Genomic DNA, 12,830 nt, shown 5'->3' with positions numbered 1-12,830 from the left:
CCCAGCGTCCTGATGCCTCAAGTTGGCGAGTGAGTGCCGGGGGCTGGAACACAGAAGGAAGAGGAACCTGCAGGGGAGCAAAGGAAGGTGGGTGAGCCTTCTCCTGGGTGCTGGGGGAGTGATGCAGGCCGTAGCAAAGGTGATTGCTGTTTAGGGAACATGTACTTGCTAGACACTTTCTTGCATGACTCTGAGGTTGTGGATATTTTTGTTTCCATCTCTGCCTTACAGTTAAGGAAATTGGTACTCAAAGAGGACATGTGACTCACCCACAATGTCAGGCAGGGGACGTGCCTTAGGAGACAGACCTGGCCTGGGGTGGCCTCCTGGCTCTTCCACTCAAACACTGAAAGTTGGGGGTTCCCATGGTTGTTATGACTATATGGCAAAACCCAAAGGCAACCTGAGGCCCAGGACCCTAGAGCTTGGGCTCTCGCTTCTGCTTTGCCCAACACACAGTCAGGGTACCACTCCAGGCCCCAGCAGCCAGGCCCCAGAACCTTGCCTGTTAGTGGGAGGGCCCTGAACCCCGAGCTGACCTTGGGAACCTCAGGAAGTGGGGTTCAGGCCAAGGAGGCACCCCACATGCCCCACCTCACCGAGGTTAGGAAGGGGGCTTGTCTCAGAGGGGCTTTCTGAGCTACAGCGCTACAAAGTTATCAAACCTGCATATTACATATATGCCTCTTCCTAGGGCTCCAGTTTCAAATATTTAGCATCTGGATTGGAAGGGGAAGTAGGTGATTTAAAAATTCTTATATTGAAACAAACGTCAAAGTACCAGAAAGCCAAATGAAGATATGCAGCCTGCTTTGAAGGTGAAATGTATGTGCCCAGAACCCCAGAGTGCTTGTTCCCTTGCCCCACCTTAGTCACCATCAGGAGCACTTCTCAGAGGCTTCAGAACCTGCTCTGTGCTCCTTGGTTTTACAATCCTGACCAAGAAGGGTGGAGACTCAGAGAGGCCTGAGGCTTGCCTTAGGTCACATAGCCTGGAGGTGTCAGAGCCATTGATGCCAGCCCTCGGGCACTTGCCACTGTACCACCCTGCTGCCTCCTCACCAGCTGGCGGTGGCAGGTCTCAGGCCAGGCTAGGGAGAGCCCCCTGCACGGGCTTTCAAGGGCATATGTACTAGGTGTGATCTACCCCTTCCAAAGGGATTATTGTAGTCAAGGACGTGTTTGGCTCTGAGGAGCAGGGACTACTCAGTCCTGCTCAAATCAAAGCCTATTTGCTGAAAAAGCCCAGCTCACCAACTCAGGGGCAGCCAAGGGTGGTAGAGAAACAGAAGTTGGGGCTCAAGGTTCCTTCAGCTCTGCTAATGCTCCCTACTCTCTGTATCTTCCCCCTCAGTCAGCTTCTTCTGAATGTGGCCCCAGCAGTGGCTTTGTCACTTTCCAGTTCAATTTCCCAGCCCCCTCTCATTTTCTCAGCCCATGTCCCATAGCCTGAGAGGGGTCTGCCCAGCCCAGCCCACCTGTGGATTCTGGGCTAGGTGTCTAGTCTGGCACAATCTGCTGGTCCCCTGAGAAGGGGTGTGTGTGAGAGCACAATCATGTCTGGTGCAGGGCCCCACCATAAGAGATAAACAGAGATAAACAGAGGCCCTCCCTGGGGATTGGGGACCAGGTTTGTATTTAGCCTTAACTTAGATCTGCAGACCTCCAGACAAACCACTTCCCCTCTTTCACAGCTATACGATGGTGCCTGGGTTTACATAGCATGTTCATGCTTATCAGCTCATCATGTTGCAGGATTTTTTACCACAATACCCAGGATTCGTTGTCTCACTGCTTTGAAGAATGAAGAGGTGGACACAAAATGAACAGCCGGCAAAAGTTTATTAGAATATAAGATTAGAAAGGAAGAAGAATAGGAAAGCTCTCTTTACAGAGAAGAGACATTCAAAAGTGAACGCCCGAGGACTATAAGGCAAGGGTCCCTGTTTTATAAGGTTCTGGTCAGCCCTCCCCCTTCCTTTCCCCCTTGTTCCTTCCCAAGTTCTACCCTTTTTGGCTTGATAGTTCTAGGTGCTGGGTTGTCCATTCCTGATTGGTGGTGAGGGATGGTCAATGGCCATACTTAGGTCTTTTGTCAAATTCCAGAAGGGAAACCTGAGGTGGAGTAGCTGGGGCCTGTTACACTCTTAAGAGGAACCTGGACACTCCCAGCATTGTTCCAAAATAGGTGTTTTTCCCCACACAGGGACCTCAGGCCCTAATCTTTTCCTCTCTGCCTACTGAATCCTGTCTTCTCCTATCATAATCATATCACAGATGGGAAACTGAGGTACTAGCAGTGATTTATCTAGGGACATGCAGTGACCAGAGGAGAGGTCTATCCCACAGCCTCTGTAACACAGTTGCTAGAAATGGGTTCTCCTGCCCCTGGTGCCACCCAGAGTCCCTCTCTGAATTACCTGCTTCCCATAGTACCCTGGACCCCCCATGGGCAGAACTTGGATCTAAAGGATTTGGGAGTCTGTGGGCAAGGAGAGGCTGCTCTGGGCTTTTGGGTGGACCCCAGGGATATGGAAGGAACCCCCTGCTCCCATTTTTGCACAAGGAAATATTCTATAGAGAATCTTGCTGCCTACAAGTCAAGGCAGGTTAAAAAACTGGGGCTCTGGACCCAGGCAAAACTAATCTGAATGCCCCCACCAGCACTCAGGCTGCACAATCCCTGCTTTGGGCTGTGCTCTCAGCTGCTGCCTCGCCTCCCACCACAACATGGGCAGCTCTCTCTATCCTGCCATGGCCCACTCAGGCCTTATCTTGATTAATCTTCATTACTCATAGCCCATCCCTTACCAGGCAGGGCAGGTAGGAGGTGAGCTGCTTTGTGGCGGTCTTGGAGGAGTTGTAAACACTGTTTACCACTCCCTGGGAGCTCAGCTCTGAGAAGGTCAGGGTATTTACTATCTTTAAAATCATTATTATTATTTTTTTAATTAAAGGAAACTTACTGGAAAACTGACAGAATCTCAAAAAGAATATAACTCTTAGGTGGCACTGATTCCTCTTCTTCAGGAAATATGGAAGAAGGGAGGTTGCCCCCTTGGCTGGCTCAGTTTCTCTCCCACAACCCTTCCTAGAGAAACCCTGTCCAAATACTCCCTTATTTTAGTCCTTGACCTAGAAATCCCTTACCCTACAATTTGGGCTATTAAGCAGCTATTTGCAAGCTCCAGCAGGCATCACAATCACCAGAGGCAAGTGTAAAAATGCAGATTCCTGGGCCCACCAGAAACCGTATGATTCAGCAGCCCTCCAGTGAAGCTGGAGACAAGCGTCGGGGGAGGACACGGTACTAATCCTTGCCCCGTGATTGTGATGGGCCTTGGGGGACGCTTGCTGTCATCCCGCGGTCTGACCACGGCGGGGCGCCGCGGACCGAGCTAAGTGGTTCCCCTTTGGGATCTTGTTCCTCAGAACAGGCTGCGGTCATCAGGACTTGCTTTTCAGACAGCAGGCCAAGGTTGAGCCGTGTTCCAGTGGGCAAGAGCTTCCGCAGGAAAGGAAGCCGGACGTCAGGAAAGAGGCTCACAGTTGGCAGTGGGCACCTACCTGCTCCAGACATCCATTCCACCTTGGTTCTTGGCGCACACTTCAGAGCTCAAGAGTCGAGCCTGGAATCCGAAATAGCTTGTTCTGTTCTGGGGTGCGTTGTTTACCCAACTCTGAGCTCAGAGAGCATCCGTTGTTCAGATGGGAAAACGGAGACCGAAACAGGGGCAAGGGCTTAGTGGCTGCTGCTCTGGCTCCCAGCCCACCCAGGGCTCTTTGTCCTGTTAGGGGGCAGAGGGTGGACCCCAGAAAGTCCAGCTATGAGTCAGCTCTGAGTGCCCAGGGGACGGGACAGGGGCTGTTGGCTAGGGACAGATGCTGGCTGGCACCCCGCTTCCACAAATGTCGGTGGCCTTGGTGATTCAGTTTCCTTGCGCCTGCCTAGAAGGGGCCGGCCCTGGGCTGGGAGAGGGAGGAGGTGCTGAGAGTAGGGAGGGGCTAATGGAGGGGCCTAAGGGGCCCGGTGGTCCAACTCATCTGGATGCCGAGGTCCCACGGAGTAACTGTAGCCAGAGATCGTGTGGCCCCGAGACTGGTCCTGGAATGGGGGTTCCTGGGTGGGGGTCCTTGAAGGTGCAGTCTCCTGTGAGGCTGGGGGATTTTATTGAGATCCCTCAGAAAGGCACCCTGTTGTCCCCGCCTCGTGTTGGTCTCTATGGGGGCTTGCCTTGGCGCTGGGTGTGAAGGGGTCTGATCCCGCACTGGTGGGAGGAGTAAGGAACAGGCAGCATGAACACCCCAGCTGGGGGGCTCGGCTGAGGGGAAGACTTCTTGGAGGATGGAGGAGGGGCTGTGAGCAGGCGGCGTGGGGGCGGAGCGAGACCGCCCACCGGGCTCCGGGGGCGGTGCCTGGCCAGGGGCGGTGCTGGGGGCTCCCCCCAACTTTCCGGGTGGGGCGCGGGCGGCGGCGGTGGAGGCGGGGTCTAGAGCGCGGGGCCTCGCCCGCCGCGCCGGCTCGGGCTGAAGCCTGGCGGGAGGTGCTGCCGGAGCCGGAGCCGCAGCCGCAGCCCGAGCCGCCGGGAGCCGGAGCCGCCAGGAGCTGGAGCCGGAGCCGGGGCTAAAATACAGGCCTTGCCGCAGCCTAACCGAGCCGAGCTCGTCGCCTGGCACCAGCCTGAGCGCGGGCCGGTGTGTCAGCCAGCCGCAGGGCCTGGGCGCACTGGCGGAGGGAGCGAGCCGCGACCACCGGACGCCACCGGGAGCGTGTGCCCGGATCGCCCCTGCCAGGCCTGGGCCCGGCCTGAACAAGCATTAGGTCGCGGGGTCTGGACCAAAGAGAAAAAGGAACGAGGGTTCCATCTAATTGTGGAGTGGGCTTAAAAGCGGGAAGAAGAGTGGAGACTTCACCTAGGACTGAGCAGAGGTGCCTGCAGCTTACTAGGCCAGGCTGGAGCACCAGAGAGCCTGGCATCCCAGCAGCTACGACCTGGGTTCTGTCCTGCCCGAGCCAGGAATACAGCATAGCTCCTGGACCTTGGCTGGCACAGGCCTGGCACAAGAAGCAGTGCCTTAACCTGTCTGAGACTGGGCCCAGGACCCGAGGAACTTGGGATCAGGCCTGGCCCAGAGTGGGACTCTCTGGTGGCCCAGAGCTGGTCACTGGGGAGCTGTCCTTCTGCCCCAGACCCACTGGTACGGATGTGTCGCTGCCCACTGGAGCACCATGACAGCAGGATGACCTCAGCGGAGGCAGTGGCAGTGGCCAGTGGTGCTCGGGTGGCTGGGTCCCCCGAGTGGCCCCCCGACACTCCCCAGGCCCTTGGTCGGCCTGGCCGGGTCAGGGTGGCAGTGGCAGCGCTGGTGTGGCTGCTGGCAGGAGCCAGCATGTCGAGCCTCAACAAGTGGATCTTCACTGTGCATGGCTTCGGGCGGCCCCTCCTGCTCTCAGCGCTGCACATGCTGGCAGCAGCATTGGCATGCCGCTGGGGGGCACAGCGCCCCATGCCCAGCCGCACCCGCCGCCAAGTGCTGCTGCTTAGCTTCACCTTCGGCACCTCGATGGCCTGTGGCAACGTGGGCCTGAGCGCTGTGCCCCTAGACCTGGCACAACTGGCCACCACTACTACACCACTGATCACGCTGGCCCTGTCAGCGCTGCTGCTCGGCCGTCGCCACCACCCGCTACAATTTGCTGCCATGGGCCCACTCTGCCTGGGGGCTGCCTGCAGCTTGGCTGGTGAGCTCCGGACACCTCCCGCTGGCTGTGGCTTCCTGTTGGCTGCTACCTGCCTCCGTGGCCTCAAGTCCATTCAGCAGAGTGAGTGGTTGAGGAGGTGGGGACTGGGGTGGTTGTGTGGCCTGGGTCATCCTGGGAGGGGCATGGCTGTTATCCCATTTTCCAGATGAAGAAACTGAGGTTCATGACTTTGGAAGAGGCAGAAACTGAGACTCAGGAAGGGCCAACAGCTCAGTGAACTCCAGGCCCCAAACTTAGGCTCTAGACCCCAACCGATATTTAATAATAGTTGCCGTTGATCTGTGTCTCGTGTTTTATCTCTTTGGATCTCCATACTGCCCTGATTAAGGAAGGCACAATATTGTTCCCACTGACAGGTAGAGAGACTTGTCCTGGGTCATGTGGCCAGTGAGCAGCAGAGACAAGATCTGAACCCAGGCAGTCAGACTCCATGCTGTCCAAGTGATGTGGTATAAGGCTGTGGACCCAGAGGGGAATCTGATAGTGGGGACCTGGGAGAGAGAAAGAGGGCAAGACCTTGAGCCGGGATCTGGGAGGTGAGGTGATATTTAGTGGGAGCTGCAGTGTAACAGGCCCCATGCTGGGTGTTGACCTTGAATTGTCATGGCAACCACCACCTTCATCCCTGTTTTATAGCCCATGGAACTGAGACCTAGAGGTGCCCCGGGTCACCTCACCTCTGAGGAAAGGAGCCAGGGGGCTCTGGGAGAAGGTGAAGTGGAGGCTCCAGGCCTAGACCCTGCCAAATCACTGTGTCTGATGGTGGAGGATGCCTTCCTGTGGCTTATCAAGGGGCATCCAAGTCACAGTCCTCACTCTCTCTCTTCCTCAACTGAAGGGAGAGGCTGGGGAAGGCAAGGTGCCCATTTGGGGTAGGAGGCCTGGGTGCTAGCCACACCCTTGTTCATACTTGTTGGTCAGCCTTCAGCAGATCTGGGTCTTATCTGGGCCTCAGTCTCCTTATCTGTTCAGTGGAGGAGGGCTGGAATTGTTGGGAGTCCCAGGGGTCTCCTGCTGTCTCTCCCTTCCAGCTCTGAGATCTGTGACCCAAGCCTGGGAGAAGGAAGAGGGGGCTCCAAGGGTGCTAGGCTGGGGTTTGGGGCAGCCTGAAGGCAAGAGAAAGTTGAAGTTAGAGCTCAGCCCCTGCCCTGGCATCTTTAGAGCCAGCACTCAGAGGCCTTGTCCCCATACTGGGCCCTGAGGCATGGCCAAAGTCAGTTCTATTTTTGCCCTCCCAGTTACATGAGAGCTGGTGACTAAGCTCGGGCCTGAGCTCTGGGCAGGAGTCGCAATGGGAAACCTGACCTCTTGCCCCCCCACCTTACCTGGGAAGGCCCCAGCTTTCAGACCCATGCCATGCCTGCTGAGGCCAGTGCTTCTCGCCCAGGCCACAGGCACACGGGCACGGAACAGCAGGTGCCTGGCATTGGGCTGCTTCTTGGCTGCTGCCAGCCTTCTCTCTCAAGTGTCAACTGCCTGGCCCTCGAGGTGGCTTGGTTGGGTGCTTCCTCCAGGCTCCCACAGCATCTTCTACTTCCCCTATCACAACTCTGAATGTCCTGTATTGTAGCCACTTGGTTACCTGTCTGTGTCCCCCCAGACAGGAGCTCTGAGTGGGCATGGACTGGTTTTGGGCATCTCCTTGTCCCCAACACCTGGCCTGAGGCCTGGAACAGGGCAAGTACTCCTTAGGTGGTGGTGTTATTAATGGCTCTGACAGAATAATTGGCAGGCTGGTTAGGCTACATGGCCTAGAGTGTTAAGGAGGGCGCTTGGGAGGCTGGAGGCCTCACCAACAGAGGTGGGATGGGGAGAAACAGACTGGAGCCAGGAAATGAGTTGGGTTTTGGACAAGAGGAGGTGTCTACTTCCAGGGGTTCCAGATTCAGACTAGAGTGTAAATGACAGATATCCGCTCCTTTCCTGAGAGCAGACTCCATGGCAGTAGGCATGAAAGTCCAGGAAGAGGAGCATCCAGGCAGCCACAGGCAGGGCCAGTAGCTTCCTTCCGACCTGGGCCAGTTGCAGGCCCAGGGGGTCTACACTCACAAAAAGACTGGAAAGTGGGGGGGCAGCTTGCTGAACTTGCTTTTAGCTGTACCCACCTGCATCAGAGAGCAACCTGACCTGATCCCTGCCTGAGCTCTCCGGCTGGTGGGGAGATGCACTCAGAAACAGAGATTACTATGGCAAGAGAAAAGTTCTAGAGCCAAGGCGGGCACAGGTGTGGTCAGGGGCGGTTTCTTCCTCCTGGGGAGACCAGGGGAGGCTACCTGGGGGAGGAGGCATGCAATGATGATAAAAATAAGATCATAGTAGTAGTGAACACTTGCTGAGCCCTCACTATGTGCCCCCACTGTGCCCAACTCTATGCAGGAGGGCATTCTGGGAGTGGGAAGCAGACCTTGCCAGGGCACAGGTGTCAGCCAGCAGGAGCTGTGTGGGGGATCATGACAGCTGTCATAGTGAGCAGTTGCTGCTGGGCACCAGTCCATAAGCTCAGCATCTCACACACTCCAGTGAGGGGGCTGTTGTCACCTTCCCCAGGCACACATGAGGAGACGAGACACAGAGTGACTTGTGTGATGTCACACAGCAAGTGAAGGAACAAAAATGGGATAAGCCAGCAGGCAGTGGAACAGAGGGTCTAGAGGACATGTTTGTCTGAATGTGGCAGAAGCCTGGGTGTGTTCAGATGCTGAAACAAAAATGTCTTTAGAGAAGGAGAGGTTGAGATAGAGGGTTTGGTGGGACTAACAGGGGAGAGGTCATTAAGGAGGCAGGATGAGAGGCTGGCATTTGGGGGGCTTGGGTGGGGTGAGTGGCCTGTGGTGGAGAATCATTGCTTTTTCCCCTGGGCTGCAGGGAAGGGAGGCAGAGGGCTGGGTGGGATGTAGAATAGGCACAAGGGGCTGGGGATGGTGGGGGGAGGTTAGGACTTCCCTCCCTGGCTGCCTCACAGAGGTGAAGTTCACCTGAAACCCTAAACACCTTCCAACGATTGGACCTTAAACGTACAAGCCACACACTGCTTGTAATGGTGCTAAATTTGGAGTGAATGAGCAGGAGACATTTCAATTATCTGTTCATTTCTAGAAACGCTGGAGGAACTGTTGCCTAGAGAACAAAGCCAAAACATCAAAATGAAATCGAGAGAGAGAAATACAGTTTTCCTCTTCTAGCCTATGAGTAAGCACCCCTTGTAGCTCTTTGGAAAGCGTGTGTCAGAAAATGCACAGAGGCTCCAAGAGCCCTGGGAGGGGGGCCTCCATCGATTACTCATCTCTCTCCACTAAAGCTTGGAGGAGGCCCCAAAACATCATTGCCCGTGCAAATACTATCATTTCACCGAAGCAGTGTCTGACTTTGGTGATGGGCACTGCTTCCTTTGTGAACCAGCTGGGCAATAACACATATGTGCGCGCGCACGCACACACACACACACACACACACACACACACACACACATGCAGGCAGACAATCACACGTATGCAAGCTGGTAGGATCCTCTCCTTCTCTGCAAAACTAAAAGGTTTCCTCTTAGGCCTGGATTCATCTTGACAAGCCTTAGTGATCAGTTATAAACAGTGAGTGACAGCCAAGCGCAAACAATGACTTTCTTGTTGTTCTTAGTCATCCCAGGGGTCATAAGTGAATGAAGCAATGAATGAACCCACCATTTGACTCAAACAATTCATTATTGTAACACTTTTTTTTTTTTTTTTTGGCTAGTCAGTGGCAGAGCTGGGACCTTCTACTGGTCTGTCCCTGCTTTGGTGGTGGGAGCTGTGGTGTGGGGTAGTGGGTGTGGTAAGGACTAAGGCCAAGAAAGGTGGGTCGGTGTCCCTTGGCACAGGACCTTCTGAGCAGGTTACGAACCTCGGATATTTTTCTCCAGGGCCTGCGAGCCCCTGAAGATTTTTTTTAGAGCCATGCTTCATGTTTATTGATCATATCTTTTTACATTTACTGAGCATTTACCTTACAAAGGCTTTATAATGTTATCTATTTTAATCTTTACAACAATGCTGCGTATTAGGTGTGGTTATCACTGAACTTTGCAGGTGATACAGAGGTTAAGTACGAGGTCACAGCTGGTAAGGAGTGGATACAGGTCACAACCCAGGTGGTGTGACTGGGTTCTTGTCCGTCATGTTACGGAGCAGGAGCCACTGATTCTGCCCGAGGGATTGAGGCAGGCTTCCAGAGTGATGGGCCCCGGAGGCCATGCCGGATTAGCCAAGTGGGGGTTGTCTGCCTCCGGTTGCTGATGGCTGCTGTCCTGGTTGCAGGTGCCCTGCTGCAGGAGGAGAGGCTGGACGCGGTGACCCTGCTGTACGCCACCTCGCTGCCCAGCTTCTGCCTGCTGGCGGGCGCGGCCCTGGTGCTGGAGGCTGGTGTGGCACCGCCGCCCGCTCCCACCAACTCCCACCTCTGGGCCTGCATCCTGATCAGCTGCCTCCTGTCCGTGCTCTACAACTTGGCCAGCTTCTCCCTGCTGGCTCTCACCTCTGCCCTCACCGTCCATGTCCTGGGCAACCTCACTGTCGTGGGCAACCTCATCCTGTCCCGGCTCCTGTTTGGCAGCCGCCTCAGCGCCCTCAGCTATGTGGGCATTGCACTCACCCTTTCAGGAATGTTCCTTTACCACAATTGCGAGTTCGTGGCCTCCTGGGCTGCCCGCCGTGGCCTCTGGCGGAGGGACCAGACTGGCAAGGGTCTATGACATCTAGGGGAATATGTGGGCTCCTGGAACAGCCCCAGCCTGAATCCAACCTCGGCCAGTGGCCATGGGAAAAGTGGAGAGCAGGCAGCTACTGGGGCCATGGGAGAGAGAGGGGCCTTCTGGAAAGGCCACCTTGGAAGCTGGCATGGGGATTCCCAGACACCCACCTCCTGTCCCTGCCTGCCTCTCATCATAGACCTCACTCACCACTGGATGGTGGGTCCAGACCTGGCACAGTCACTGTGCTTGTCGGACTGATTATTATGATTAGCATCAACTACTACTCCAAAAATTTGGAAAACCTCACCACGTTCTGATGACGACGATGATGATTCTTGGCGATTGCACAATCCTTCCTCCAGGAAGTGGGGGAGGCAGCTAGGGGGCCCAGGGAAGGGCTTCTTTGTTGCTGGGATCCCCTGGGGATTGGGGTCATCTATGCCAATTCCAGGCAGCTGCTGTAGCCTCACCCCTGGGCCCCCCAATTTTGGGTCTTCCATCCTTAAATAAACTATTTTTGCTTGTATACCTGTGTCATTGCTCAGGGTTACAACCAAGGAAATACAGGGAGAGCTCTGGGCCTGCTGGTGACCGCCACCCACCCAGAAACGGGGACATCCTTCCTTACCTGTCATAGCCTGTCTGGGTCCCCAACCTAGCCCCCTTCTCTAAAGTCCCTCCACTGGCCAGGCCACCATTGCTCATATTCTGGATGGTGGCAGTAGCTTCCTCCCTGCTCTGCTCTGGCCCCTCCACTCCACCTTACACGTAGCCCCAGAGGGATCTTTCTAAAACACACACCTTCTGGGGCTCTATACTGCTTCTGGGACAAAGTCAGAACTTCCTGCCCCAGACCATAAGATCCCCGGGTTCTGGCCCCTGTGGCCTCACCAGGCTCCTGTCTCACTTCTTCTCTCCTTGGGCTCTACCTTCCATCCTCACTGACTTCCTTCAGGCACCTGGCCTGGGAAGGACAGGCACAGGGTTTCCTGGCCCTGGCCTCCACCCGGCTGGCCTTGTGGAGGGGAAGTGGGCCCAGGCTGAGTCACTCACTACCCACCCTGCCTGTGACTCAGAGATGCCACTGGCCCAGCCCTGTCCCTGTGCAGCCTGGGCATTTCCAGCCTCCACTCTGAGGCTTGGCCAGAGAGGACAGATTAGATATCTTTGGTTCGGCAGAACCTCACTGGTACCCAGGACCCTTCCCCCATTCAAGGGAGCCCACAGCCATAGCAAGATCCTCCCTGTAGCACCCTTGCCCTGGCTCCTGGGTCCCCATGGAATGCTTGGCTGAAGAGTGAGCCTATCCCACCCCCATCCCCAAACCCGGCAGATCAAAGCCAGCCCTTGGTGGTTGTGGGGTTAGGGCAGGGGGGAATTGGAGCTGTGCTTGGCGGGGGGCTGGCTTGTCACCAGACTCAGGACCATCCTGCATTGAGGAGATTCCCTCAAGGTCATGTTTAAAGCACACCCTCCCCCCCCCCCCCCCCCCATCAGAAAACCCTTTCTCACAGTGTGATCTGTTTTGGTATCTCTTGGCATCACAGAGTCATTTCATTAGGAGTGGGCAGTGAGGATTGCTAGAATAACTGGTAAGAAAGGCTTAGTTGGGGGTGATCCCCACCAAGGGCCCCTGCCCCTCTAGGCTCTGCTTCTTACTAGATGATTGCCCCAGGCAAGTCACTCTGCCTCTCCACGCCTCAATGTCTGTACCCAGGAGAACAGATGTCCCCTTCCTTGGGAAACTCTTTCCTAACCGCACCGCTGCCCTGCCCCATGCCAAGCTAAGTTGAGAGCCACAGCTAAAGGTCAGCCCAGCTCCCTGTACTTCAGGGGGGGTGTTGAGCACATCCCACTCTTAGAACTAGTTTATCACCTCTCTTCTCCACCAGGAGGGGCTCTGGGAGGGCGAAGACAGCTGTCCTGCTCACGGCTGTCTCCCCAGTACCAATACCTGGCATGGATAGAGTAGGTGGAAGAGAATACTAGGGGTCAGACTTGGGTTCAAACCCCAGCCCTGGTGTGTCTAAGCTGTGTGACCCGGGAAAAAGGCCTTCGCCTGTGCCTCTGTGTGTTAAGTGGGGGCAGCAGTAGAACCCAACCCTGTCTAGCTCCAGGAGGCTGCAGTGGGCTAATGTGTAGGAAGTGCTTAGCAATAGTGCCTGAAACTTAATAGGCCTTAAGAAATGTTAGCAGACTAACTCACACAGACACTTCACAGTTCCTTCCCAAGGCTTTTAACACTAGCCATCCCCCTCCCACCCAGCCTTCCACTGCACACTGAGAGCCCCCAGAGAGTGCTTTTGGAGCACAGCGGGGTGGATGCCCTAGCTCCCACCC

At 55.6% G+C, this 12,830-nt stretch overlaps 1 protein-coding gene across 1 annotated transcript; it reads left to right on the top strand.

Annotated features, from left to right (window-relative positions):
- The first annotated feature begins 4,453 nt into the window (after positions 1-4,453).
- SLC35E4 (solute carrier family 35 member E4) lies at positions 4,454-11,016 on the top strand. Its single transcript, XM_003994798.5, has 2 exons — positions 4,454-5,824; positions 10,057-11,016. The coding sequence occupies exons 1-2, from the start codon at positions 5,206-5,208 to the stop codon at positions 10,488-10,490; spliced, it is 1,053 nt and encodes a 350-aa protein (XP_003994847.1). The 5' UTR covers positions 4,454-5,205; the 3' UTR covers positions 10,491-11,016.
- The last annotated feature ends 1,814 nt before the right edge of the window (positions 11,017-12,830 follow it).

Source organism: Felis catus, chromosome D3, assembly GCF_018350175.1.
Source record: "Felis catus isolate Fca126 chromosome D3, F.catus_Fca126_mat1.0, whole genome shotgun sequence".
NCBI classification, from domain to species: Eukaryota; Metazoa; Chordata; class Mammalia; order Carnivora; family Felidae; genus Felis; species Felis catus.
Note: the sequence above shows the minus strand (reverse complement) of the source record. Positions and strands in the feature narration are given on the sequence as shown.

What these genes read in the sequence shown, in the direction of transcription:
- SLC35E4 (XM_003994798.5), top strand. Translation starts at nt 5,206, where the DNA reads ATGTGTCGCTGCCCACTGGAGCACCATGACAGCAGGATGACCTCAGCG. An exon ending in CCTCAAGTCCATTCAGCAGA is followed by an intron (nt 5,825 to 10,056) that starts GTGAGTGGTTGA and finishes TCCTGGTTGCAG; the next exon opens with GTGCCCTGCTGCAGGAGGAG.